Below are 23,997 nucleotides of genomic sequence, written 5' to 3'. Positions count from 1 at the left end.
CTGAAAGGCGCTCCTTCAGCGTGCGGCTGACACCCCGACAGGCAAGCAGCCGGGGCTGGCGAGTGGCCCGCACAGCCAGAGGAGGGGAAAACATGCAACCCGGCTCCTTCAATGACTAGTCCATTTGCCTTGTGGTTGTGAATGAACGGGGCGGGCATCGCTTTGAAGATGTGGCGGCAGCTGTGAGGGGTGGGTGGGGGGTGAGCAGAGGGGGGGTGGGTGGGGTAGGGGGGGCAGATCTGTCGGTGCTGTTGGCGGTGTCTGCCTCTTTGTGTGTGTGTGTGTGTGTCTCTGTCTCGTCCTCCCCACTGGCAGTGCAGAGGGAGATGGGCTCTCGGCGGCGGCTGCTCCCACACTGAAAGGATGTGGCGCTTCCCCCTCAAGAAGATCCGCAAACAGTTCAAACTGCTGCTGCTGCTGGTCCTGCTCACCTTCGGCATCTGGTTCACATACCTGCACATCGCGGTGCTCAAGAGTGGCCGAGCGCTGAAGCTGCACCTCGCCTACGGACGCGGTGAGCTCCCCGATTGTAAAATACATTGACTAAATAAATAAACAAACTAATAATAACAAGCCGCACACTAGGCTACTGTACTGAAACCTTGAACTAGTACTGGCTGGAAGTAGAACTTCAGCGTGACAGCTGCGAGTGAAAAGAAAATTCGTAGTTGTTTGTTTAGTTAGTCTGAAATATACCAAATGGATTGAGGCAATCTAGCTCAAAGCCCTGCTAGTATTTGTAATTATACTTGTAAGTTATAAGCGTAAAAACCTTTTCAGGACATTGCTCAGAGCTGACACTATATGTTGATTGCATTGCGAGCGAAGTTTTTTGAAGTTTCCCTTTTTTAAAACTTTGGAAGCTACTGAATCTGCTGGAGCTTGACATTTAGACACTCGTTCAGATGCGACTTCACATCGGGGATGTGCAAGTTTTCTGTCCGTGTTGTGCGCGTTTTATGGGAGGAGATGGTGAAATTTGTTCTGACTAACATTATCAAGTGCAGTGTCACACCAATATATTTATATGTTGATTTGACGTGTCGGAGAAGATCGCGTCCAAACTGTGGTATTGACTGTTACTGGAGACCAACAGAAACAACACAACAGTAGCTCTGTTAGCAGTGTTTGGAAGGTGACGAATTAACACCGAGAAATGTACCCTGGCTCCTTCACAGTTTTTAAGTTCTTCAGAAGGGGAGCGCGTGAGGCTGGGTGGGTGGGTGGGAATTAAATTGGAATACGGAATACTTTCCACTATATGCACTATAGGGATTCTAAGATTTTGTGGCTAAATCTCTCTTGATGTGAAACTTATACATTTGACTTTATGGATGTCAGGCTGGAGAGATAGGAAGAAGTGAAAACATTTATTAATGCTGACTGTGTGTCAGTGGGTGTGTGGAAGTCATACGTGTCTAAGAATAATATTGTAACATCTTTATGTCTGTTGGAGTCAGCGATCTTCACAGCATTATGTAATATGCTGCAGGTTTTTTTGTTGTCCGTCTTTCAATGTTTTTGATTAGTCTGAAAGCCCTCTGCAGCCTAAATGGGCGGCTCGTGTCAGATATCATTTCATGAATTTAGAGGACCGATTGTTCCACAGGTACTGACAGCCCTCCAGTTAATATCGCCTTTAAAAAATAAGTTATTCTCCTTGCATGAAACTCGACACAATATTCTACTGTGGTTGCCACGGTGGAAGTAGATATGGCACCGAACCCAAGCTATTTCCTCACTGTCAACCTATCTATTTTCAGCAGAAGTTACTCGATATTGACAAGCAGTAGGATCCCTGATTAATTCTCCTCCCACCCCCGGCACTGAAGTCAAACATAGTGCCTGCTGAAGCTGGAATCAGCAAACAGCACAAACCATGGATCCAACCTGGGATGTTCTAAAAGATTCAACTGCATCCCCCAAATACATTTACCAGCCAGTGAGTGTCCTTCAACCTTTTAAGTTTATTTGGAAGATGTTTTGTGGCAGTGTCCATTAGCCGACTTCACAAAATAAATTTGCCACAGGGTGCACTCACGATGCTGAGTATACATCCTACAGCTGCAACTCCTGAAGCTCCAACTGCTGGCAGACGTCTGTATTTGCAGGAACGGCGATGTGCCACCCAGTCGTGTGGCGCCCCAAATGCCGAGCTGTGGGCCATACAGAGTATATTTGATACATGGCAGTTGGCAAACTGAAAATATTTTTCACTTTTTTTCCCACATTTCACTTTTCAGCATTCGGTCGCATTTTATGACAATGCATAGTTGTGCGTGGACACTAAAGAGTTAGAACATTTTAAACATTGGGAAGGCTCGGTGGCCCTGTGAGTCGGAGCATTGTCTTTTGACCTGACCTCTGGCTGAGAATTCAGCCCAGGCTGGTGGGAACAACCTCTTTCCATTATCTGCTATAATCCAGAATGAAACTCGTTTGAATACTCTCAGTCCAGTTCCTGACGGTTGGGTGTCTTAGTCTTCCCAAGCTTTTTGGCTAATGAACCTCTCTCCTAAAATTTCTACTGTTGCACTGATCGTATTAAAGAACTCAATAATTTCTGATTTAGTTATGTGTCATGCTTCTCTGCATCGTTTGCTAAAAATTTTATTCAACTATGGGATATGGGTGTTACAGGAAAGGCCAACATTTATTGCCTTGAGCTGAGTGGCTTGCCAGGCCACTTCAAGGGAATGCGGGGTGTTAATCAGACTATTGTGGAATTCAGGTCACACGTCTAGCTCAGACTTGAAACTATTGATTTAAAAAAATTCCAGCTGGAGTTTTACAAAAATCCAGGAGCTTCTTGGTCATCTTTACAGATGGCAACCTGTTATTTTTAGGTTTTAACCTTCCCCTCCCCCCAACCTTTCAGAGTAACTGGTTACTTTGCTGTCAGCTTTGTTTCAGTATTGCATTTATAGCAACATTTCCTCCACTTCCTACAGATTGCAATTTTGTTCCCGAACACGCAGCTTTATTAAACTCCCTTCTGTCTATTTTGCATCCACTTGTTTTTATCGCTGCCATATGATTTTTCACACGCTTTCCTAAATATGCTATCAGCTTGTATTATTGAAACATTTCCCACCAAGTCTGGGTCCTCAGCCTCACTTAACCTCTCTCTGCTTTTTCAGTTGTTAGTAAACATTACCAGTGTATTCTGCTACCTGTTCCATAATGATTTCCCTTTAAGTATTCTTCCTGTCTGAGCTCTCGCTGCTTAGTTCCCGTCCTGGACTTTATTGTTATGCAGATTTTCTATTTGGCAGTCTTCTCATTCCGTCTGATTTTTACGGGTGACCTAATGTTTAATTACTTTTGCTTTCATCTGTCTTTTCTTTTTAATCCTGCTTCCCCCAATACAATTATTGATACATCTTTTGTTTTTGCCCAACTTTAACTGACGTTTTATTTTGTGGCTCTTTGGCCCTTGTTGACTGACATCATTGAACTTTAAAAATTCTTTAACTCTCTTGGTACTCCCGATAGTCCAATCTTGTTCCCCTGCTTTGGAATGTTCTACCTGGGATTTACAGATGTCTGTGCTTTGTCACAACTGGAAGGAGGTGGTGGGGCTTGGGAGTTGGGCTATCTATTCCCTCCTGTTAATATCATTGTAAAACTAAGTGAAATACAGTGCAACAATTTTTTTTCAAAAGGATTTGCAGGCAGCAGAACTTGATTTATGGAATAACCTAGATTTGATAATAAAAAAACTGAACAAGGATTACCGATTAAGAATACTTTGAGTCACAGAATGTTGGGTGGTATTTGCCATGTGTACAACCAATAAATCAGACTTGGCAGAAGTATTGCGCTCTGAATAATCACACATTAGTTTCTCCTGACTGCTTTCTGCACTCTCATTGCTGGGGATATGATTTCAAGGTGGTGATTTCATCTGGTCAGTTTGATTCCAATACATTAGGTGAGAAGATGGGACCTATTATGGACACAATGTATGCATGGCATTTCCATGCAAGTTATTTCTCAAAAAGGCAGCACTTGGCACCTACATTAAACCATTTAATTTGCTAATGTCATTGATGAGTCCCAAAGAAAGTCTTGCCAACTAAGCTAGAGAGTGAGTGAATGAATGTGCATGTACACAGTTAATTCCTTGTGGCATTGCTATCAGTTATGTTATTGTCTTCTGATAAATTAGGCTAGAGTATTGGAGGAGGTGATGAGTGATTACATCAAGATATGCAAACATAATCTCCATTTCAGTTTCCATTTTTAAAGGCATATATTCTGTCTTTGTTTTTATATTTTTAAGAGTAAATTAGTATTTCCAGAATAAAGTGATCAGTTCACATTTATAATGGTAACTAGCTGTGTAAATGCATTGCACTGTAACTATTTCTCCTTGCTAGAGTACTCAACTTCAAGGGACGTTACAATTAATCATTATGAAATGCTGTACAATAATTAAAAACTTATTTTCCTTTGGGGAAATTTTTGAATTTCTGCTCAGCCATCTATTTGGTAGTCTCAAAACTTTGACAGATGGTTGACCTCTTAGCTGTGTTCAAAGGTTGTATTGGAATCTGTCCAGGATGATATGTTGACAAAGTTATTCAGTCATTATGAATGCTTGACTGCCTTTCAAACTACCAATGAATTCAGCAGGGATTATTGACAACCATCCAGGGGAATGTATTTATTTTCACAGATTTATGAGTGGTTCAAAGAGGAGTATTTTTTTAAATGGCAATTCAAATAATGCTTCTTAAGTCTAACAAACTTTTGAACTTTTCAAGGAGGATTGTGGGTTTCCATGTGGCTATTCAAATAATGTTTGTTTATATTGACAGATTTATGAGTTTTTCAAAGACTTCTAAATGTTGTTATAAAACTTGTAAGTTCCACTAATAGTGGATACATGGTGAGTGGGTTAGGGGTTTTGGGGGTGTATTGGGGTTGAGGAGGTGTATCGGAGCATGAATGATTGAAAGGAGTAAGGCATGAGGGGATTGGTAAAGATGGGAGTGTGAGGTTTAGGAGAAACCTCACACTGATTTCAAGAAGTAGGAGTGAGCAATTGGAGACAGGAGGTTTTAGTCTGGCCCCTTTGACACACACCTGCTTCAGTCTCAGTGTTTGGATTCCAGATTGACCACATATCTGCTAGATTAAATTGCACTGGTAAGTACTCCCAGGTTGTAGTTGGGATTGTTACATTAGCAAATCTCCGAACTCTTGATTCCCACCTCAATACTGAAAATCTGGTGTCTACCCTGTCAGTCCCACCACAATTTTGTATGTCTCAATGAGATCACCTTTGATTCTTCTAAACCCCTGAGAGTACATGTTGAATTTACTCAGATGCTCATCAGAGGACAGTTGTCTCATCTGAAGAACTAGGCCAACAAATCTTTGCTGAACTGCCTTCAAAGCAAATGTATCCTTCCTAAGAGGCCAAACCTGTGCACAGCACTCCAGATTTCACCAAAGCCCTGTACAACTGTAGCAAGACTCACTTGTTTTTGTATCCTGGTCACTGCAACAAAATAAAGGAGATATAAACATTGATCCGGTTTGATTCATTTTAATCTTTATGCTTAGCAGATTGTGCATACTATATAATCCTGTGCTTTCATCTATTTTGATGAATCCTTTCCAATTTTATTTCCTGACCAGTCATTATTGTTCTGTCCTAGTGCTCACTGATGTTGTTAGTGTATCCTTTGCTTGGGTATCAGTGTCTTTCCATTTATAACTGCCACCAACAATTTCCTTTTCAAAAAGCTTAGCCTAGCCCTTCCATACTCTCCAATATCTTCCCAAAATTTAACTTTTTTTTCTAATTTAGGATCTCCATCTAAAATCTACCCCCTTGCCATTTAATCTATCATCCTTCCAATCCACTTGTTCATGCTAACCAAAACCATTGCCTTTTCTTTGATCCCAAGCTGAATTTCAAATCTTGCATTCTATCCAGCATCAAGGTTACAGAGATAGAAGAGGGGAGGCCATGGAGACTGTAGGAATGTAAAATGTTGCTTTTGTAGTTGAATTTGTGAACCCACACATTAGCCCACCTGATTCCTGTGATTCGATTCAGATATCTACATTATAATTTCTGTTCCATTCTGCTCATAATACTGAGACCATCATGAAGAAAGTTACCAATAATACTCTTTGTGATTATAACCATGTGATTGTTTTCCTTCTTTGCTGTCCTTCGGTTTCCAAATGTATTGGACCATTCATTCCTCTCTGTCTCTTCTCCACCCTGCGATACTGCTCCACTTGGTTTAATTCACACCTGTGCCAAGGCGATCAGCACATCTCTGGAATGGCTTCTCTTCTCATCCTTTGGATCATGCAGTATCCAGAATGCCCTCTTTGTTTCTCTCCTTATCCTCATTTGAATGGTAGCCCTCAACAATTGTCTGTCGACATGGAGTCAGCTTTCATTTGAACCCAACTTCACTTTTCCACAGAAGAACAAAGTACTGCAGATGTTAGAAGCCTGAAATTAAAAAAAAGTAGAAAATGCTGGAAGCACTTGACAATTCTGGCAGCATGTGTGTATGGAGAAATATAATTAATATTGGAAGTTGATGACTTTTCATCAGAATGTACTCCGTGTGAGTGCTACCAGACTTGCTGATTATTTCCAGCATTTTCTGTTCCATTCCATTTTTCCATCACTGCCTCTTTGTTGTCAGATTGGATACTCAACACCAAATTATGATGAAACATTGAGAAGATTGAAACTAGACTGCTCGACTCCCAACCCGTTGACCAGTTGATTGTAGTGTGTCAAAATTCGCAAATGACACTAAGATGGGTGGAAGACCAAAGTGTGCAGAGGACGCTGAATGTCTGCAAAGGGATATAGCTGATCTAAGTAAGTGGGCGATGGAGTACAATGTTGGTAAATGTGAGGTCATCCATTTTGGTAGGAATAACAGCAAAATGGACTATTATTTAAATAGTAAAAAATTGCAGCATGCTGCTGTGCAGAGGGACCTGGGTGTCAAAGAACAAAGAACAGCACAGCACAGGAAACAGGCCCTTTGGCCCTACAAGCCCGTGCCGCCCATTTTAACACTCAGTGAGTGCCTTATTCAAGCCTTTCATCGATCATTGACGTTTTTGTTGACCTCTAGTGGACTCCACAATAAAGGGGGTGCAAATTTAGGGAATTATATGTGCGCCAGATTAAGGGAGAGCTAATTCAGGGACAATTTATTGACACCAATCAGCCTAAAAAGCACATTATTGGGATGTGGGAAAAAACCGGAGCACCCGGAAAAAACCCACGCAAGCACAGGGAGAATATGCAAACTCCCACAGACGTTGATCCAAGCCGGAGATCCGACCCAGGTCCCTGTAACTGCACAGCAGACAGTAATAGTCACTGAGCTGTCGTGTTGCCTGTCAATTGGTCCAGTTTAAGTGTACACTAAGATGTGAAGCACTAGGCAATTCTCGAAGCAACATCCAAGAGCAACCCTCGCACGACCCACCACGTGTATGCCCCTTGTTAGAACATTCTTTTGTATCCCTCCATCTTGTCCTTGTGCAGGAATCTCAAGGAGTTAGTTTGCAGGTGCAGCAGGTAATTAAGAAGGCAATTGGAATTTTGTGCTTCATTGCTAGAGGGATGGAGTTTAAAAATAGCGAGGTTATATTGCAGCAAAATAAGATTCAGGTGAGGCCACACCTGGAGTACTGTGTACAGTTTTGGTCTCCTTATTTGAGAAAGGATATACTCACACTGGAGGAGGTGCAGAGGAGATCCACTAGGCTGATTCCAGAGTTGAGAGGGTTGGCTTATGCGGAGAGACTGAGTAGACTGGGGCTATACTCATTGGAATTCAGAAGAATGAGGGGAGATGTTATAGAAACGTACAAGATTATGAAGGGAATAGGTAAGATAGAAGCAGGGAAGTTGTTTCCACTGGCGGGCAAGACTAGAACTAGGGGGCATAACCTCAAAATAAGGGGAAGCAGATCTAGGACTGAGTTGAGGAGGAACTTCTTCACACAAAGGGTTGTGAATCTCTGGAATTCCCTGCCTGTTGAAGCAATTGGGGCTACCTCGCTGAATGTTTTTAAGACAAGGATAGAAAAAATTTTGAACAGTTAAGAAATTAAGGGTTATGGTGAGCGGGCAGGTAGGTGGAGCTGAATCCACAAAAAAATCAGCCATGATCTTATTGAATGGTGGAACAAGCTCGAGGGGCCAGATGGCCTACTCCTGCTCCTAGTTCTTATGTTCTTATGTTCTCCCAAGCTGAACTGGATGGCAAGGAACATTGGTTTGAAACTGAGCTGAGTTTCAAACTGCATTTCCTACTTGATGTCAGTGCTGCCTATTTTTACTTGTTCAGTATCACCTGCCTCCCTTCCCAAGGCACTGCACTGTAGCTGAAATCTTTATCCACACTTTTGTCATACCAATAACTTTCTTCCAATAACTTTATAAGCTACACATAGCACAAACTTCAATTCATCCAAAACTTTTAACTTTCAGCCTATCTTGCAATCAGTGCTGCTTTCCCCCCAGTGAATTCTATGGGCTCCATATTCTCTGTTGGCTTTTTAATTTGTTTACAGGTTCTTCAGGGTCCTTCCCATTACTCCACTGTGAAACATTACCACCCACCTTGCCCCTCCACCCCACACTGGATTGTTAATAAGTATGTGAGATTTGTTGTCCTTACTGTATTGAACCCCGGGCAACAGAAAGTGAAAAAGGCCCATCACACAAGACATCACCAAAGTCAAAAGGAATCAAACTGAAAATGAGATACATTGACACTATTCAGCCACTAGTTGTTAAACTTAAATTTTCAAAGACGGCTGACTAAGGAGGGAAGGAAGACAGATGGAGGTATGGTACGTTACACCTCTGCTCTGGAGCTATGCAATCATCACTGGCAATGTGATAGTCTCTACCGGAACTGTTAACTTCGGAATATTTTGCTGCCTTTCCAGCCTTCCCTCCACTAGAAGGAAGGTAAAAGCCCAATTAATGAGTTGTAAAGCTTTCAGCACGTGTGTGACTCACTCCGTCAGTGTGCAAATAGGATAGTTATTAAATCTAAACCAGAATGTTAATATAAGAACACAATGCTAGCTAGGCAGTGTGCTGTATTAATTAAGAAACCACAATGAGTCCAAGGGAGTCTTTGATGATGAATTAGCTACAACAGAAGTGACTGAAGCCTTAATTAAAATCTCGTCCTTAGAATGGATGGTGTTAGACTGCAGTAATAGATATGAAGAACATTATTAACATTAAAAGCCAAGAGTTCACATAAGAGTGTTTCTGTTGTTTGACATTGTGGGAATATTTTGTCATTTTAATTGTGACTTGCAGTTTTTTAATGTCAACGAATATGGATGTAGGACTGATTTTTAGTGAGGACTAAAGTTTCATCTTTGGGACCTCATGAGTTTAGCTCCTTGATGGGATGAAAGTCTCAGCAGGCTGTAAGGTTTCTATATTAAATGATTTTGAACTAACTTAGCCCAGTCCCAGTTACTGTGGTTCCACAGCATGAGTTACTCATAATTCAGCATTAATTGGCAGTTTGGTATTATCATAAAAATGGCTGGCATGGGAAATGGAAATATCCCATGTAGTGAAGATTAGTCTTCTAAGTTTGCATTTGTCTACAATTATAGCAGTGACTAAACTTCAAAAGCACTTAATTAGCTATGTTTGGGATATCCTGAGGATGCTTCCTTTTTGTTAAAAGAAAACACACTGCTGAGGGTATTGAGGGAATTTTCATCTGTACCTGAATTTCAAGTGGTACTGAAAGCCACAAGTAGAAAAACTGCTTCTATCTCAGCACTGACCTTTTTTTGTCAATAAGCACAGTAAAGTAAGATCCAGTATTAACTAACATTAGAGCCAGTTAAAAGGCATCAGATTAAATCTGATTAAATGAGGAATGTTTGCATTCAGTGAGTGGAGGTTTCTCACCAATCAATTATATCTGACACTGGAGTTGTCTGTGTGTGTTGTTCTGGGCAGAAAGAACTGATGATATACAAAGAGATGGTGGCAAGTGCACACGTGACATCTTGTAAAAACCCATGGGAAAGTGAAGAGAAAGTGATAAGTGGACAGCCAGGAGGATATTAGCAATCACAATAATCCTATTCAGTGTACTGTTAAGATATGAAGTGTCATTTGTCTATCTTGCCTGATCTGGTACAGTCATATAATTTCTTTCAATACAACACCCAGGTCCTCTGCATATTACTGCTGCTCTGTTACCCTTCTGCTCTACAACTCTCAGAAACCTCTAGCTTCTCTCTAAATCTGGCCTCTTATCTATTTCCCTCGTCCTAACATTTAGGGCTTTCTGGACCCTGAGCTCTGAAATTTCCTCCTTAAATCTCTCCCTCTCTCTCTTCCTTTAAGATCCTTTTTTGAAATCTACAGATTTAATCAAGTTTTTTGTTTGGTTGCCTGTCCTAATGTTTTGTTAATTAGTTTGGTGTCAATTTTGATCTGATTATGCTCCTGCAAAGCACATTGGGATTTTTCCATGCGCACGAAAAACACAATATTAATGCAATATGTCGTAATGGTTGCAAAAAAAAATTATCATTGCAAAAAATGAACTGGGAACGGCCAACATGGCTTCAGTTAAATTAATACCCGCCAGTTGGGTGGGCATTTGATATTTAAATTGATTCAAAATGATTTTTTCTAAACATCATTGATATTTTGATTGATACAGGTGATGAAAAATTCATTACAATTCATCAGGATCTGGCCAGGGAAAAATCACTTTGTCCATAATTATTTCTAGTCATTTGATCTTCACAAATTTTACTCTAACCTTTAGTTCAGAAGACAGGAAACAAAATTAAATGGTATTCATTTTACCCTGCCGTCTGCTGTTTCTAAACTGCTTGGAAAACAAAGTTTAAACTCTGGACCTCGGGGTCCTTGTGCATGAGTCGCAAAAACCCAGCTTGCAGGTGCAGCAGGTGGTCAGGAAGGCAAATGGGATGCTGGCCTTCATAGCGAGGGGGATTGAATATAAAAGTAGGGAGGTCTTGCTGCAGCTGTATAGGGCATTGGTGAGGCCGCAGCTGGAGTACTGTGTGCAGTTTTGGGCACCGCACTTGCGCAAAGATATTTTGGCCTTGGAGGGAGTGCAGAGGAGGTTTACTAGGCTGATACCGGAGTTGAGGGGGTTGAGCTATGAGGAGAGGCTGAATAAACTGGGCTTGTACTCGTTAGAGTTTAGAAGAATGAGGGGAGATCTCATTGAGACTTATAAGATGATGAATGGGATGGATAGGATAGAGGTGGAGAGACTCTTCCTGCTGAAAAAAGACAGTAGGACTAGGGGGCACAGCCTCAAGATAAAAGGGGGGCGGTTTAGAACGGAGTTGAGGAGGAACTTCTTCACTCAAAGGGTGGTGAATCTCTGGAATTCTCTGCCCGTTGAAGTGGTGGAGGCTGCCTCGCTAAATATTTTTAAGACGCGGGTTGATGGGTTTTTGATAAGAGAGGGGATTAAGGGTTATGGGGAGAAAGTGGGAAAGTGGAACTGAGCAGCGACAGATCAGCCATGATCTTATTGAATGGCGGGGCAGGCTCGAAGGGCTAGATGGCCTACTCCTGCTCCTATTTCTTATGTTCTTATGTTCTTATGCAGAATCATTATTATTCCATAATGACTTGCTAGGTTCTGCCCTTCAGAAAGTTCAGTTGTTCCTGAGTCACGATGGACACATTCAGCAGCTTGCAGAGGACTGTTCTATGTGAATTCACATGGTGCTTGGATTGACATTTCCATAAACTGGGGAAAAATAGCCAATTTGTAGTAATTTTGCCTTGCAGCTGGCTTAATTAGCAATTCAATTTAAACAATAAAAATGCTGGATAATAAATTGATTCAGCACTGAATTGATACATGAAAGAACTTAAATTTTAAAATTTAAAATTCCAGTCTCAAAGTGCAAAGAAGTGGATTTGACTGTGCTGTGCTGAGTATCAAAAATGGATAATTAGGGAATATTTTATACTGGGGAAGGACATTGACACAATTTATGAAAATGGAAAGTTAATTAATTATACAATAATTATACAACAGTAATAAGGAACCCACCGTTTTCATTTTCCATTGATATTGCTCAGCATCATTGTCATTCATTGTGAGAAACTATAACATTTGAAATAAATCCTTCTAATTTCACCCACATCAAGGAATGACCTGCTGAAGGCTCAGCCTGCCAGAAGTCATGATATAGTGTGTTTGGAAAGTGTCCAATCAATTTTCTTTCGTGTTTTACAACCTTCCATTTCTTTTACAACATAAATAAAGAGAAGAAAGGAAGGCTTGCATTTATATAGCACCTTTCATTACCTCAGGACAACTGAGACTGCCGTAGAGCTAATGAAGTACTTTTGAAGAGTAATCTTCATAGAATAGTAACACAGTAGGAGGCCATTTGGACCATTATGTCGGTGTCAACTCACTGAAAAAGTTACCAATTAATTTCATCATCCTGCTCTTTTCTTACAGCACTGCTAATGTTTCCTTTCTAAATAGAAATTCAATTCCCTTATGAAAGTTGCTATTGAATTAGTTTCCACCTTCAAGATCATACAATCCATTTAATAGAAACAACATTCATTTATTCACCCCAGTCTTTTTGCTGATTATTTTACATATGTATCCATTGATTGCTCTGCCATTTGCCAGTGGCAGTAATTTTACTGAATATACTCTGTCTAAAACACCTCCTAATTTTGAACACCTCTATTAAATACCCCCTTAACCTTCTCTGGTCTAAGGAGAATAATCCCAGTTTCCTAACCTCCCTCCAGAAAACCAAAACTCCCCATCCTTGGTACCATTCTGGTGAATCTTCTCTGCACCCTTTAAAAGATCTTGATGTATGTTAACGACTGTATAATGTTTTTCAGTGATGTGGTTAACGGATAGAATATTAGAAATGAAAGTAATTTAAAAAATTAAACAGTACCTTTGATTGTACTGCAGTGAGGTGCTAGCTTTATCTTGTGCTCAATTTCCTGGAGTTGAGCTAGGTGCAACAACCTTCTGCTTCAGATTTGAGAGTGCAGCCAATTCAGCAACTTGTGCTAATTGCAATTATATTGCCAGTGCACACAGAAGGGGTATGAGACTGCTATCCTTCATTGGTTTCAATTCTGCCCAAATATGTGGAATTGAGCTGGGCAAGCATGTGATCCAACAAAATTTGATGAAACTGCTTCATATTGATACAAACTGTAGCTTAAGTGAGTCACCTTTACTTTGATGGAACAAACCTCCTGATATGATTAATTTCCTAAGATTGAAGTGACATTTAGTAACTGAACTTTAAACTTGAGACTTTTTTTTCCATTACAATCTTCATTTATATATAACTGTGATAGGACATGACGTGCAGTGATAGAAAGATTGCATACTTTCTTGATCATAAGATTTTTAAGTTTCAAATATATTTTTGTGCTGAATTAATTCAATTTTCCTTAATATCCAGGAATGTATTAATTTGTTTCCAAGAACATCGTTTTGTGAAGTTCAAATAATTTCCATAGTTCATTTGGAGCCTTGTTAATCATTGTCCATTAACCTGTCAATTTTTGAGGACATTATTACTGGGAGATAATGTTGAAAAGGTGTGTGTGCGAATTGAGTTTGAAATTTCCAAAAGGGCTGCTCAATAAATCAGCCTTTCATTGATTTCCATGCTGGGTGGCATGAATAAATAGTGACAACTCAATTGCCAGCTGTGCCTGAGAGCTGCGCTTTAAGACATTGAAATAATGAGCACTGCATTGTACTTGATAATAATAAAAGAAATTCACAATGTGTTTTGATGCTGGGTCAACAAATGCAAGAAATATGAAAGTTGGAATAACCAGAAAATAATGATTCTGGAACATCTCATTTTAAACTGAACTGAATACAATTGAAAAGTTTTGAAGACAGATTTGAAAAGGTTCTTAGCTAATGAGTTGAGTTCTTCTAGCTGCCTTTCATTTGGTTGTATATCTTTCACTCTGACTAATATTTGCAGCAAACTTAATGTAAATCTAACATTTGTTTATTACCTTTTGGCAAATTATAATGAAATGCACAGACATGAAAAATCATGGGGGAGAAAGTCCCAACAAACCCATTCTTTTAAAAGATCCATGCTCTCATAAACTGCGACAACCTCAGTGTGAGAGAAGATTGTGTAAAAAAATGTCCCTGCTGTGCCTCTCAACAACATCTTGCACTTATGCTATGTCTTCAGCATAAGACATATTCCAAGGCACTTAACAATGGAAATAAATGGGATCATAGATGCAAAGCAATGGGGGTTGAAGTAGGGAAAGGTGTGGTTGAAAAGATATATTTTGATTAAGGTTCAAAAGCTGGAGAGAGGTAGAGAGGGTTTTGAAAGGGAGTTTTGGATAGCGGTCCATCACCATTTGGTGGAAACAAGAGATGGAGGTATATCTAATGGGCTAGAAGCAGAGGCCTGAAGGACGCAGGGAGGGATATAAGAGTGGAGTGCTAAGATAAATCATGGGGGGATTTGAAGGTGATTATTTTAAACTTAATGTAAGTTAGCTGATTTGGTAGTGGTGGGTGGGTGGGTTTTATTTGGAACAGGATTTGGAAGAATGAGTTTGAATATATGGAGAGTGGGAGATTGGCAAGGGGAGCATTATAATGATCCAGTCAAAGAGGAGAAAAAAGATGATTAAAGGTTTTAATAGCAAAGGGCTGTGGTAGGTGCGGACACACACTGGGGGTAGTTCTCCCATCTCACTGTGCTAATTTTTTAGCGCAGCGGAGCAGGAGAATTACACGGTTGGGGGAGCAATTTGTGGGATTCTCGTGAGCGTTCACGCTCCGCTAGCATCTCCCATTGCTGGATTTCCGGTGTGGAGAAGATGGCGCCGGAAATTGGCAGGGAAGCAAGGTTAATATTTAAATGATATTTTACCTATCATTTAAATGTTATTAATGGACCCAGGACTGAAATCTCTGGGCTTGCTAGCCTCTCTCAACCCACCAGAGTGTTTCACTCCAGCGGGGTTTAGAGTAACTGCCCACTTTCGGGGATCTAGTGGAGTGATCCCACTGGAGTGAAGTGGGGGGGGCAAACGGGGCCCTCCATTGAGTCGGGTGGTGGGAGGGTGCCACCGGGCATGGGCACCCTGGCAGTGCCGGCCTGTTCCCCAACACTGCCCAAGGGACAAATGCACTTGGCACTGCCCATTGGGTATCAGGGCCTTTTGGGGGCTGGGAGTGGGGCTAATGAGGTGGGGCCCTAAGGGGTAATTGATGGGGGTGGGGGTCCTGCAGCCTAGGTCCTGCCTAGGGATTGATGAGGGTAGGAGGGAGGCCAGCAATCAGGGTGAGCTGGGAGAGGGGTCTCCTTGCAGGGGCCTGCACTGTGGGCGGGAGGGGTTGGCACTACGAGGTGGAGAGGCTGGAGATTGGGGTGATCCGGACAGTCCGGGAGCCAAGAATAGTCAGGGTTGCATTCGGGCCGTGTGGGGATGGGGGGCATCATTGTGGGGGTCCTGGGCTGGCATGTATTTGGGAGGTTGACAGTTCAGGGCCACTGCGCGTGTGCGGAGATCCGCTGCTGGGTGGGACTAGGCCCCGTTCTCTGAAATTTAATGATATTCACGCCGGTGGCCTTTGCAGTGCACAGTGTGGGAGATTCTAGTGTGAACTCCCACTGGGAAAACCAGCGTGATTTACTCTAGTTTTCCCGCAAATTCAACACTTTGAATTTTTTTTTGGGAGAATTCCGTCAACATGTTGTGATGGTAGAAATATGTGATCTTGGTGATGTGTCCACTTGTGGCGCTTTTTCATTGCTACGCCAGAGCCATCATTCTATTTCCACGTATGTTCTTTCTGTTTAGCTTGCTTTCTCTCTGCCCATACTAGACTCTCTTCTGTTGTTAAGGCTCCAGCGATGGCAGGGCACTTTGGCCTGACTCCTACTCCTCTTGTACTTTCTTCATCTTTGAGTTTCTTAGCTAGTTCCACCCCCTTGCCTCACTTTCAAAATTATTGTTCTCTATTGTTCTCCCAAGTACAATAACAGGTTTCTTACTGAGATATCTTCACTGCATTCGCTACATTCCTCCTCAACTTTTGCATCGAACAACTACCCATTCTTGGTGATTTCAAATTCTATCTCAACTTATCAGATGGTATTCTTCCGAAAAAATTCTAAATGCCGAATTTGTGTAAAAATGAGTAAATCCTTCTGGTTTTTTCAGTAGGATTTTCAAAATGAATCTCCCATTTTCTGTGCATCACAAAGGGCCTTAGAGTGAATCCAGTTAGAAATCAGTGGGTGGGGCCCATTCCTGCTGGAGAGGCCGGCAGCATAACGCTAACGAGCCACTGCGCACGTGCTGATTTCTCAGCGCCGGGATCGGCACATGCGCAGTAGCCCTGCACTGCCAGCTTCCTGATCGCTGATTGATGAAATTGTGCAGTCCCAATCTTCCCCTGCCTCTGCAGACCTGACCCCCTCCCCCACTTCACAGCCCCAACCGCACTGACAAGCTGACTACCTCCCACCTCGATGTCCATGCCACTGGACACTGGCACTTTGCCCCTTGGGCAGTGCAAGAGACCAGGCTGGCACTGTCAAGCTGGCAATGCCCAGGAGGCATTTCCCCCTTAACCTGACCCGCTGGGGCCTCCATGACCCCCCCCCCAGTCAGGCCACCAGCTAGCTCCCCATTAGTGGGGAGTTATTGTAAACTCTGCTGGAGTGAAACACTCACTCGCAGGCCTGGAGACTTCAGTCCTGGGCCAACTAATGAAACGTAAATTTCCATTAACATAATGTATTTAGCTCTGGTGCGGAGTTGATGAAACTGGAAATCTGGTGACTGGAAATGCACAGAGGCCATGGTGCCTAGCAGGAAGCCCACTACACAGCCTCCATTTGAATCTCTCAGCAGCGCAGTGTGCTGGGAGAATTGCCCCAATCATGTTTTCTTTCCTGTGAGTTCATTCCCCCTTGTCCTCCCTAAATCTCTCTATCCTTGTAAACTCGCCAACTCAGGCCAGCCCCTTGACTTTACAGGCTCACATGGATTTGCTAATCCCATCACATCAATTTCAAATGAGCCATCTCTGATCACTCACCCTTCACTGCCCCTTTCCACACTCCAAATCCCTCTCCCCCTGTATCTGTCCTGGAAAAAAACAATCCCCCAAATTTAATTACAACTGCGCTTTCAAAATCTAAATTGTCTAGCCTTTGGCTGTTGGTTTGCAACAACATTTCTGCAACTCTATCCTTGATGTTCTGGTCCACAATAAAATGTTTTCTCTCTCTAAGCCTGGCCATTCTGCTGTTACAGTCCTTATTTTCTCTCCCTTAAGTCCAAGGGATATAGACTTGAATAGACAATTGGTTTAACTACTCTCCTCCAGATCTAGCTGGACCGCTTAGAATGCTTCCAGGCCTTGTTCTCATCTACTAAAACTGATCAGGATTATCCTGGGATGCAAGGCTAACCTAAGGTTGCTTTTCAGTACTGCAAACCATCTTCTTAAATCCTTTTCCTGTTCTTCCACCCTCACCACAATAACAAGTGGGAAGAGCTCATGGACTTCTTTGTCTCAAGATTGAAATCATCTGATTCGCTCCCTTCTCTGTGTTGCCCCTTTCCACTTATCCACCTGACCAAAATTTCTTTAAATAAAGTTGAAGTTTATTTATTAGTTACAGGTAACGTTTACATTAACATCGCAATGAAATCACTGTGAAATTTCCCTAGTCACCACATTCCGACGCCTGTTCGGATCAATTCACCTAACCAGCTCATCTTTTTAGACTGTGGGAGGAAACTGGAGCACCCGGAGGAAACCCAAGCAGACACAGAGAAAACATGCAAACTCCACACAGACAGTGACCCAAGCCGGGAATCGAACCCAAGTCCCTGGCACTGTGAGGCAGCAGTGTTAACCACTGTGCTGCTGCAAATCTCTCTCTGAATGAGCCTTGAACTCACTTTTTTCACTTGTCTTCCCTCATATCATCTCTAGATACTTTAGTACAACATATGAAAAGCAAATTCCAAGTTGCAGCTCAACTGTCAAGTTTGTATGATTAACTTTGTCATGAAATGGTTCAAAGCTACTACCTAATTTGTCACAGTTTGCTTTTCTAACATGCTCTGTGAATAAAGCTGTTTAATAGTTTAGTCTGTTGAAGTATTCATTGAACCAAGGTGTCTGGGAGGGATTACACAAGCTAGGGTTGTATTACCTGGAATTTGGAAGGTTGAGAGGTAATTTTTAATTTCATATCTACGCACACTTTTTCCCCTTTGGGGAATGCTAGGAAGGTGTTGGCTGATTATCAACCCTTTGAATCATGAATATTTCTTCCATGACCAACAAGTCCTGGCAAGGCAGGGGTGCTATCTACTTGAGCCACAAGACACTCTGAACAGTGATTTAATCAAACTTTTCAAGATACTAAGGGAACAGATAGATTGGTAGAGAGAAAGCATTTCCACTGGTTTAGAATTTAGGTATTGGCATTATGGTGTAAATCTGGAGCAATATTTTTCAGGAGTGATTGTAGGGAACACTTCAGGAAACATAAAAATATAGGAGAAGTTTAGAATTCCCTTCTACAAAAGGAATAAGTGTTAATCAATTTTTCATTTTAAATCTGGGATTATTGTTAACCAAAGGTATTAAGTAAGGGATACTAGGCAAAGACAGATATAAGAAATCAAAAGTCAGCTGTGACTTCACTGGATGAGAGAACAGGCTCAAGGGGTTAAATGACCTACTCCTACGTCCCTATGCGTAGATCTGTCATTAATCAATGGTATTGTCTTGAATAGCTTCTTAAAAATACTTCATGCAGAGCCCAAAGAATAGATGTAATTCCCCCAGCATGCAGTTTCCAGAGTCTATTATTAAGGAAAGAAGCACAAGAAAGAAAATCCATAAATAATTTTGAACATATTCCATTTTGTCACTGACATTACAGGTATGAACAGTTCAAGTCTATGATTGGTCCATAGATAATAAGTCATTTTTGTTCTCTGTGTCACAAATAATTACAGTCAAAGTTTTTAATTATATACTTGTAACATCTTAACTCGAATATTCATTTACTGAAACCAATAACTAACCAGCATTTTGTCTTCAGTTGAATGAGTATTAACAATTTTCCTCAATGGAAGCAAGCAAACCCTTCAGTCTGTAAAACTGTTGAGAGGGCCTTGTGGTGCAGTGGGTAGTGTCCCTGCCTCTGAGATAGAAGCTCCACCTTTGAGTCTCACCTCAGGACTTGATGACCAAGGAAGATCTGTTTGTAAGGTGGCTGATTGTCAACCTACAAACACATCCAAAACACACCAATGGCAGGCTATAAGAGCGAGAGAGATTCCTGGTCAACCATGTGTTGTAGCCTCTAACATCACTAACCATAGCTCCAGACAACAGCATGTATGAAAAAATGCATGTTGCCACAGCAGCTCAGACTCTTTTTGTGATTTTTAACACACCATCAGCACAAGTCTGTTCCACTTTACAATTAATGAATCAGTAGGGAACCTATCTCTTTGGTCACTCTCATGTCTACTTTGAATTACCAACCTGTATGTATATTATTTGGAACAGATTTCTTGCAACTTGAATGAGAGGTGAAACATAGTGATGGCTTTTCACATGAGAAGAAAACACATTAGACAAAGGAGTGTCTGGAAGTGTTAAACTCTGCAGAATATCTGTCTAGCACAAATAGTTGTATTGGCTAAAATCAAATAACATCACCAAATAAGGGTATTGTATGCCCTGTATATTGTACTACAGAATGATAATGTGTGGGCATTTGTAATGCTCTATGTTGTGTATTGTAGAATGGTAAGGTGTGAATACATATCTTGTTTTTATGTACTGTGGCAAAGAACAATATGATGTGGAAATCTGTAAATCTCTTGTGTTGATGGCAATAGTTTTTAGTGGAAGGAGGAAAAGGTAGAAACATAGAAAATAGGAGTAGCCCATTCATCCCTTTGAGCCTGCTCTGCCATTTCATATGACCATCCAAATCAACAAGCTGTTCCCGTTTTCCCCCATATCATGTGATCCCATTAACCCCAAGAGCTGTAACTAATTCCTTCTTGAAACCATACAGAGGGCGATTCTCCCCAAAAAATTCAAAGTGTCGAACTTGCATAAAAATTGGAGTAAATCCCACTTGGTTAGTCAGGAGTTTCAAAATAAATCTCCCATATTCTGTGCATCACAGAGAGCCTTAGTGTGAATCACACTGAAAAATCAGTGGGCAGGGCCTATTCCTGATGGAGAGGCCAGCAGCACAGCGCTGAGCAGGACACTGTGCATGTGCTGACCTGTCAGCACCAAGGTCAGCACATGCGCAGTGGCCACTGTCTGCCGGCAGCGGGACCCTTCACTGATCACTCCCCCCAAAGGTCCTGACCCACCTTTAGGTCCCGCCCACTTGACACTGTCAATGTCCGTTAGACAATGCCAAAGCACCCTCTGGGCTTTGGCACTTTGCCCCTTGGATAATGCCAGGGCACCCAGGGTGGCACTGCCAAGATGGCAATGCCCAGGGACACCATCCGAGTGCTTGACCCTCTGGGGGGCCTCAATTGCCCCACTCCTTCACTCCAGCGGGGTCAGGCCACCAGGTCCCTGCAAGTGGGGAACTATACTAAACCCCACTGGAGTGAAATGGTCCTGCCAGGGGTAGCGGCTAGTGGGCCTGGGGATTTCAGTCCTGGGCCAGCTAATGATACTTCAATTGTATTTAAATTAGAATTTGAGTACGTTATGCAGCTCCGTGCTGATTTCTGGTGCAGAGCTGACAGCACTGGAAATCCAGCTGCTAGAGTCGCGCTAGGTTGTGTTGTTGAGCGGGGAGTCCGCGAAACAGCCTCAGCTCGAGTCTTCTGACCTGCTGTGATACAAAAGCAGCGCAGTGGGATGGGAGAATCGCCCTGACAATGTTTTGGCGTCAACTACTTTCTAAGGGAGTGAATTCCACAGATTCATCACACACTGGGTGAAGACATTTCTCCTCATCAGTCCTAAATAGTTCAGCTCTATATTCTAAAACTGTGACCCCTGGTTCTGAACTCCTCCGCCATTGGGAATATCCTTCCTTCATCTACCCTGTTTAGTTCTGTTTGAATCATATAGGTTTCTATGAGATTCTCCCTCCCCTGCTACTCTTCTGAACTCCAGCAAACATAATCCTAACTGACTCAATCTCTCCTTATATGTCAGTCTCACCATCCCAGGAATCAGTCTGGTAAACCTTCAATGCACTCACTCTACAGCAAAAACATCTTTCCTCAGATAAGAAGACCAAAACTGCACACAATATTCCAGGTGTTCAGAAGATTATTCTGCCCCCACAAATATTTTCTCACTCCGTGGCTATATGAATATCTTATAGTTTTGAGTGGATCCCTAATTGCAGTGGCTGATCTTTATGCAATGTCTCACTTGGAACAGTGAGTGAGTTACTGGAGCAAGAGAGCAGAAAGCATAATGGTATCTGCATATAATCTACTGTGAAGTGTATTTCCGGACTTGCTCTTATTGCTTTTCTCAGTTGAGGTGTGTAATTGGATACTCATTAAACCAGTTGAAGAGATGGTAAGAAGATTCTGTCTGATTGTGTCTATTGAAATCAGGTCAACATTTTATATTTCTTAATTAAATAATACAATGTTAAATCATCTGCTAATCCTCACTAAATAGCTAAATGCTACTGTGCAGATTGTGAAAAAAGATTCTTACTGAATCTGATTTAATTAATCTTGAATGCTGGAGGCTTTCCCTCCTCTGCTCCACAGGCTGCTTTCTCCATTTTTTATCCTGTTGGATTCAATATGATTTGAGGAATCATGGAGTGACCTAGTTAGGGTGGAGGGGGGTGTGGTGGGGGGGGGGGGTGGTGGGGGGATGCAGGGTGCGGAGTGAGTAGATGCCTGGCATCTCAGTAAATTCTTCATCCTTTGGCCTAAATGTTGAATACTGCAAGCTATTCAATGTGGACAGCATTGTACCTCAATCCATTCTCTGAGATCCATGCTATCACCTTCTCTCTGAGGTTACCTGAGTGTTCAGAAACATGGATCCTGGCAGCCTTTATTTTTTATTGTTGCACCCTCACTTGAAGTTGCACACATTTTTAGGAGTAAGGGAATAGGACTACTGAATACATTTTGCTTTATTTTTAGTCTCTGCCCTAGCTCAGGGATACTCGGATCCTTGATACAGTCAGCTGAAAGAACAATGAATGAAATTTGGGATTGTCCTAGTGGACATTCACACACACAGCTGGCAAGGAAGCTTCTCATGTTTGGAACAAAATCTTCACAAATACATTTACAGCCGGTGGAAAGGAAGTCAATATTTCCCAGATTCAGACGACAGAAAACTGGACACACTTCACATTCATCCTCTGTCTGCTAATTGAACAGGAACAGCACACAGTTTCACAACTACTGCAGTGGTGAACTTCCGAAGGGCTTCACCTGGAGTTCAATAAACATTACTTTGGAATTGATGAATCACTCAGCGTGATGGTCAATTTGTTAAGTTGATAAATTTGAAATCAATCAGATGCACGCTTTCTGCGTATTGGCCAATTTTGCAAGCGGTGCCAATATCACTGACATCATTAGTGTGTCCAAATGTGAATATGAGGATAAAACTGAAACCAACTTACCTTGCAGAAATTTAGCAGGTGATCATAGAATCATAGAATCCCTACAGTGCAGAAGGAAGCATTTGGCCCATTGATCCTGCACCGACAATAATCCCACCCAGGCCCTATCCCTATAACCCCACCCTGCTAATCTCCCTGACTAAGGGGCAATTTATCGTGGTCAATCCATCTAACATGCATATCTTTGAACTTTGATGTGCTTTATTAATTCTTGGAAAAATTAGCATTGTGGTAAAGTAATTGGACTAATAATCCAAACATCCAGACTAACACTCCAGAGACATGGGCAGGAATTTGGTGCCAATATGGGTGACCGGAAGGGATGTTGGACAGGTGTGCAATTTCCCAATGCCAGCTAGCATTTCGGTTCTGTCCCTCATCACAGCACCTGATCTTTTCCCAGAGGTCAGATCAGGAATTTATTGGCTATCTGCTTGCAAGTGGCAGGTAGCTTGTTAACTCAATTAAGATGTCAATTAGGACTATTAATCAGAGGCCCAGTGGATTTTCCATTTGGCTTGTGGCTCCACCCTACCAGATTTAGACCCAACCGATGTTTGGTGATGGCTTCCTGGTGGCACACCGTGGCAGAGCCAGAGCTCCACATGTGGGACAACTCTCTTACCTGCAAGAGTAGGCTGCAATTCCCCCTACTGCTGTAGGGTCACTTCTGGCCATTCAGCCTCAAGAGCCCTCACACCATCCCTAATTGGATGGCAAGCATGCCCTTCAACCATTAATTGTCCAGTCCTGCCAAAATCATATTATCGTTGCTGACACAATGTGGAGTTAGGACTTGGATTTTGCTCCTGATTTTAGGGCCACCATCCCCAAAGGAAAATCCTGTCCTTGAATTCAAATCTCATCAAGGCAGCTGGGAGAATTTAAATTCAATTAATCAATTAATACAACCAGAATAAAAATCTTGTTCCCATGAAACTATTGGATTGTCATAAAAAAATTATCTAGTTTACCAGTGTCCCTCTGGTTGGAAATCTATCATCCTTGTCCAGTCTGTGATCCAAAACCCACCGGAATATAGTTGACACTAAACTGTCCTCTGAAATGGGTTACATCAAACTGCTGTAGAAAAGTAAAAATAGAATAAAACTGGATAGATCTCTGGATCTAGTTGAGACACTGGAAATGACAAAGATACATTCTGATCAGCTGATCCTGCAAAATCTTCCTCAATAATAGCTGCGGACTTGAGGTAACACTGGGAAAGCTGTCCCAATAGCTTGACATATTCGCCAA

At 41.9% G+C, this 23,997-nt stretch overlaps 1 protein-coding gene across 1 annotated transcript in view; it reads left to right on the top strand.

Moving 5' to 3' along the window:
- The first annotated feature begins 251 nt into the window (after nucleotides 1-251).
- The window catches only part of LOC145343931 (N-acetyl-beta-glucosaminyl-glycoprotein 4-beta-N-acetylgalactosaminyltransferase 1-like), a 720,751-nt gene continuing 697,005 nt past the window's right edge, over nucleotides 252-23,997 (top strand). Inside the window, exon 1 of the mRNA XM_080190473.1 lies at nucleotides 252-514. Within this exon, the coding sequence (XP_080046599.1) occupies nucleotides 364-514 (151 nt within the window). The 5' untranslated portion in view covers nucleotides 252-363. The remainder of the gene's footprint in view (nucleotides 515-23,997) is intronic.

This window comes from Carcharhinus amblyrhynchos, chromosome 6 (assembly GCF_965287045.1).
Source record: "Carcharhinus amblyrhynchos chromosome 6, sCarAmb.v2.hapA, whole genome shotgun sequence".
Taxonomy (NCBI): domain Eukaryota; kingdom Metazoa; phylum Chordata; class Chondrichthyes; order Carcharhiniformes; family Carcharhinidae; genus Carcharhinus; species Carcharhinus amblyrhynchos.
This window is presented reverse-complemented; position numbering and strand designations above follow the sequence as displayed.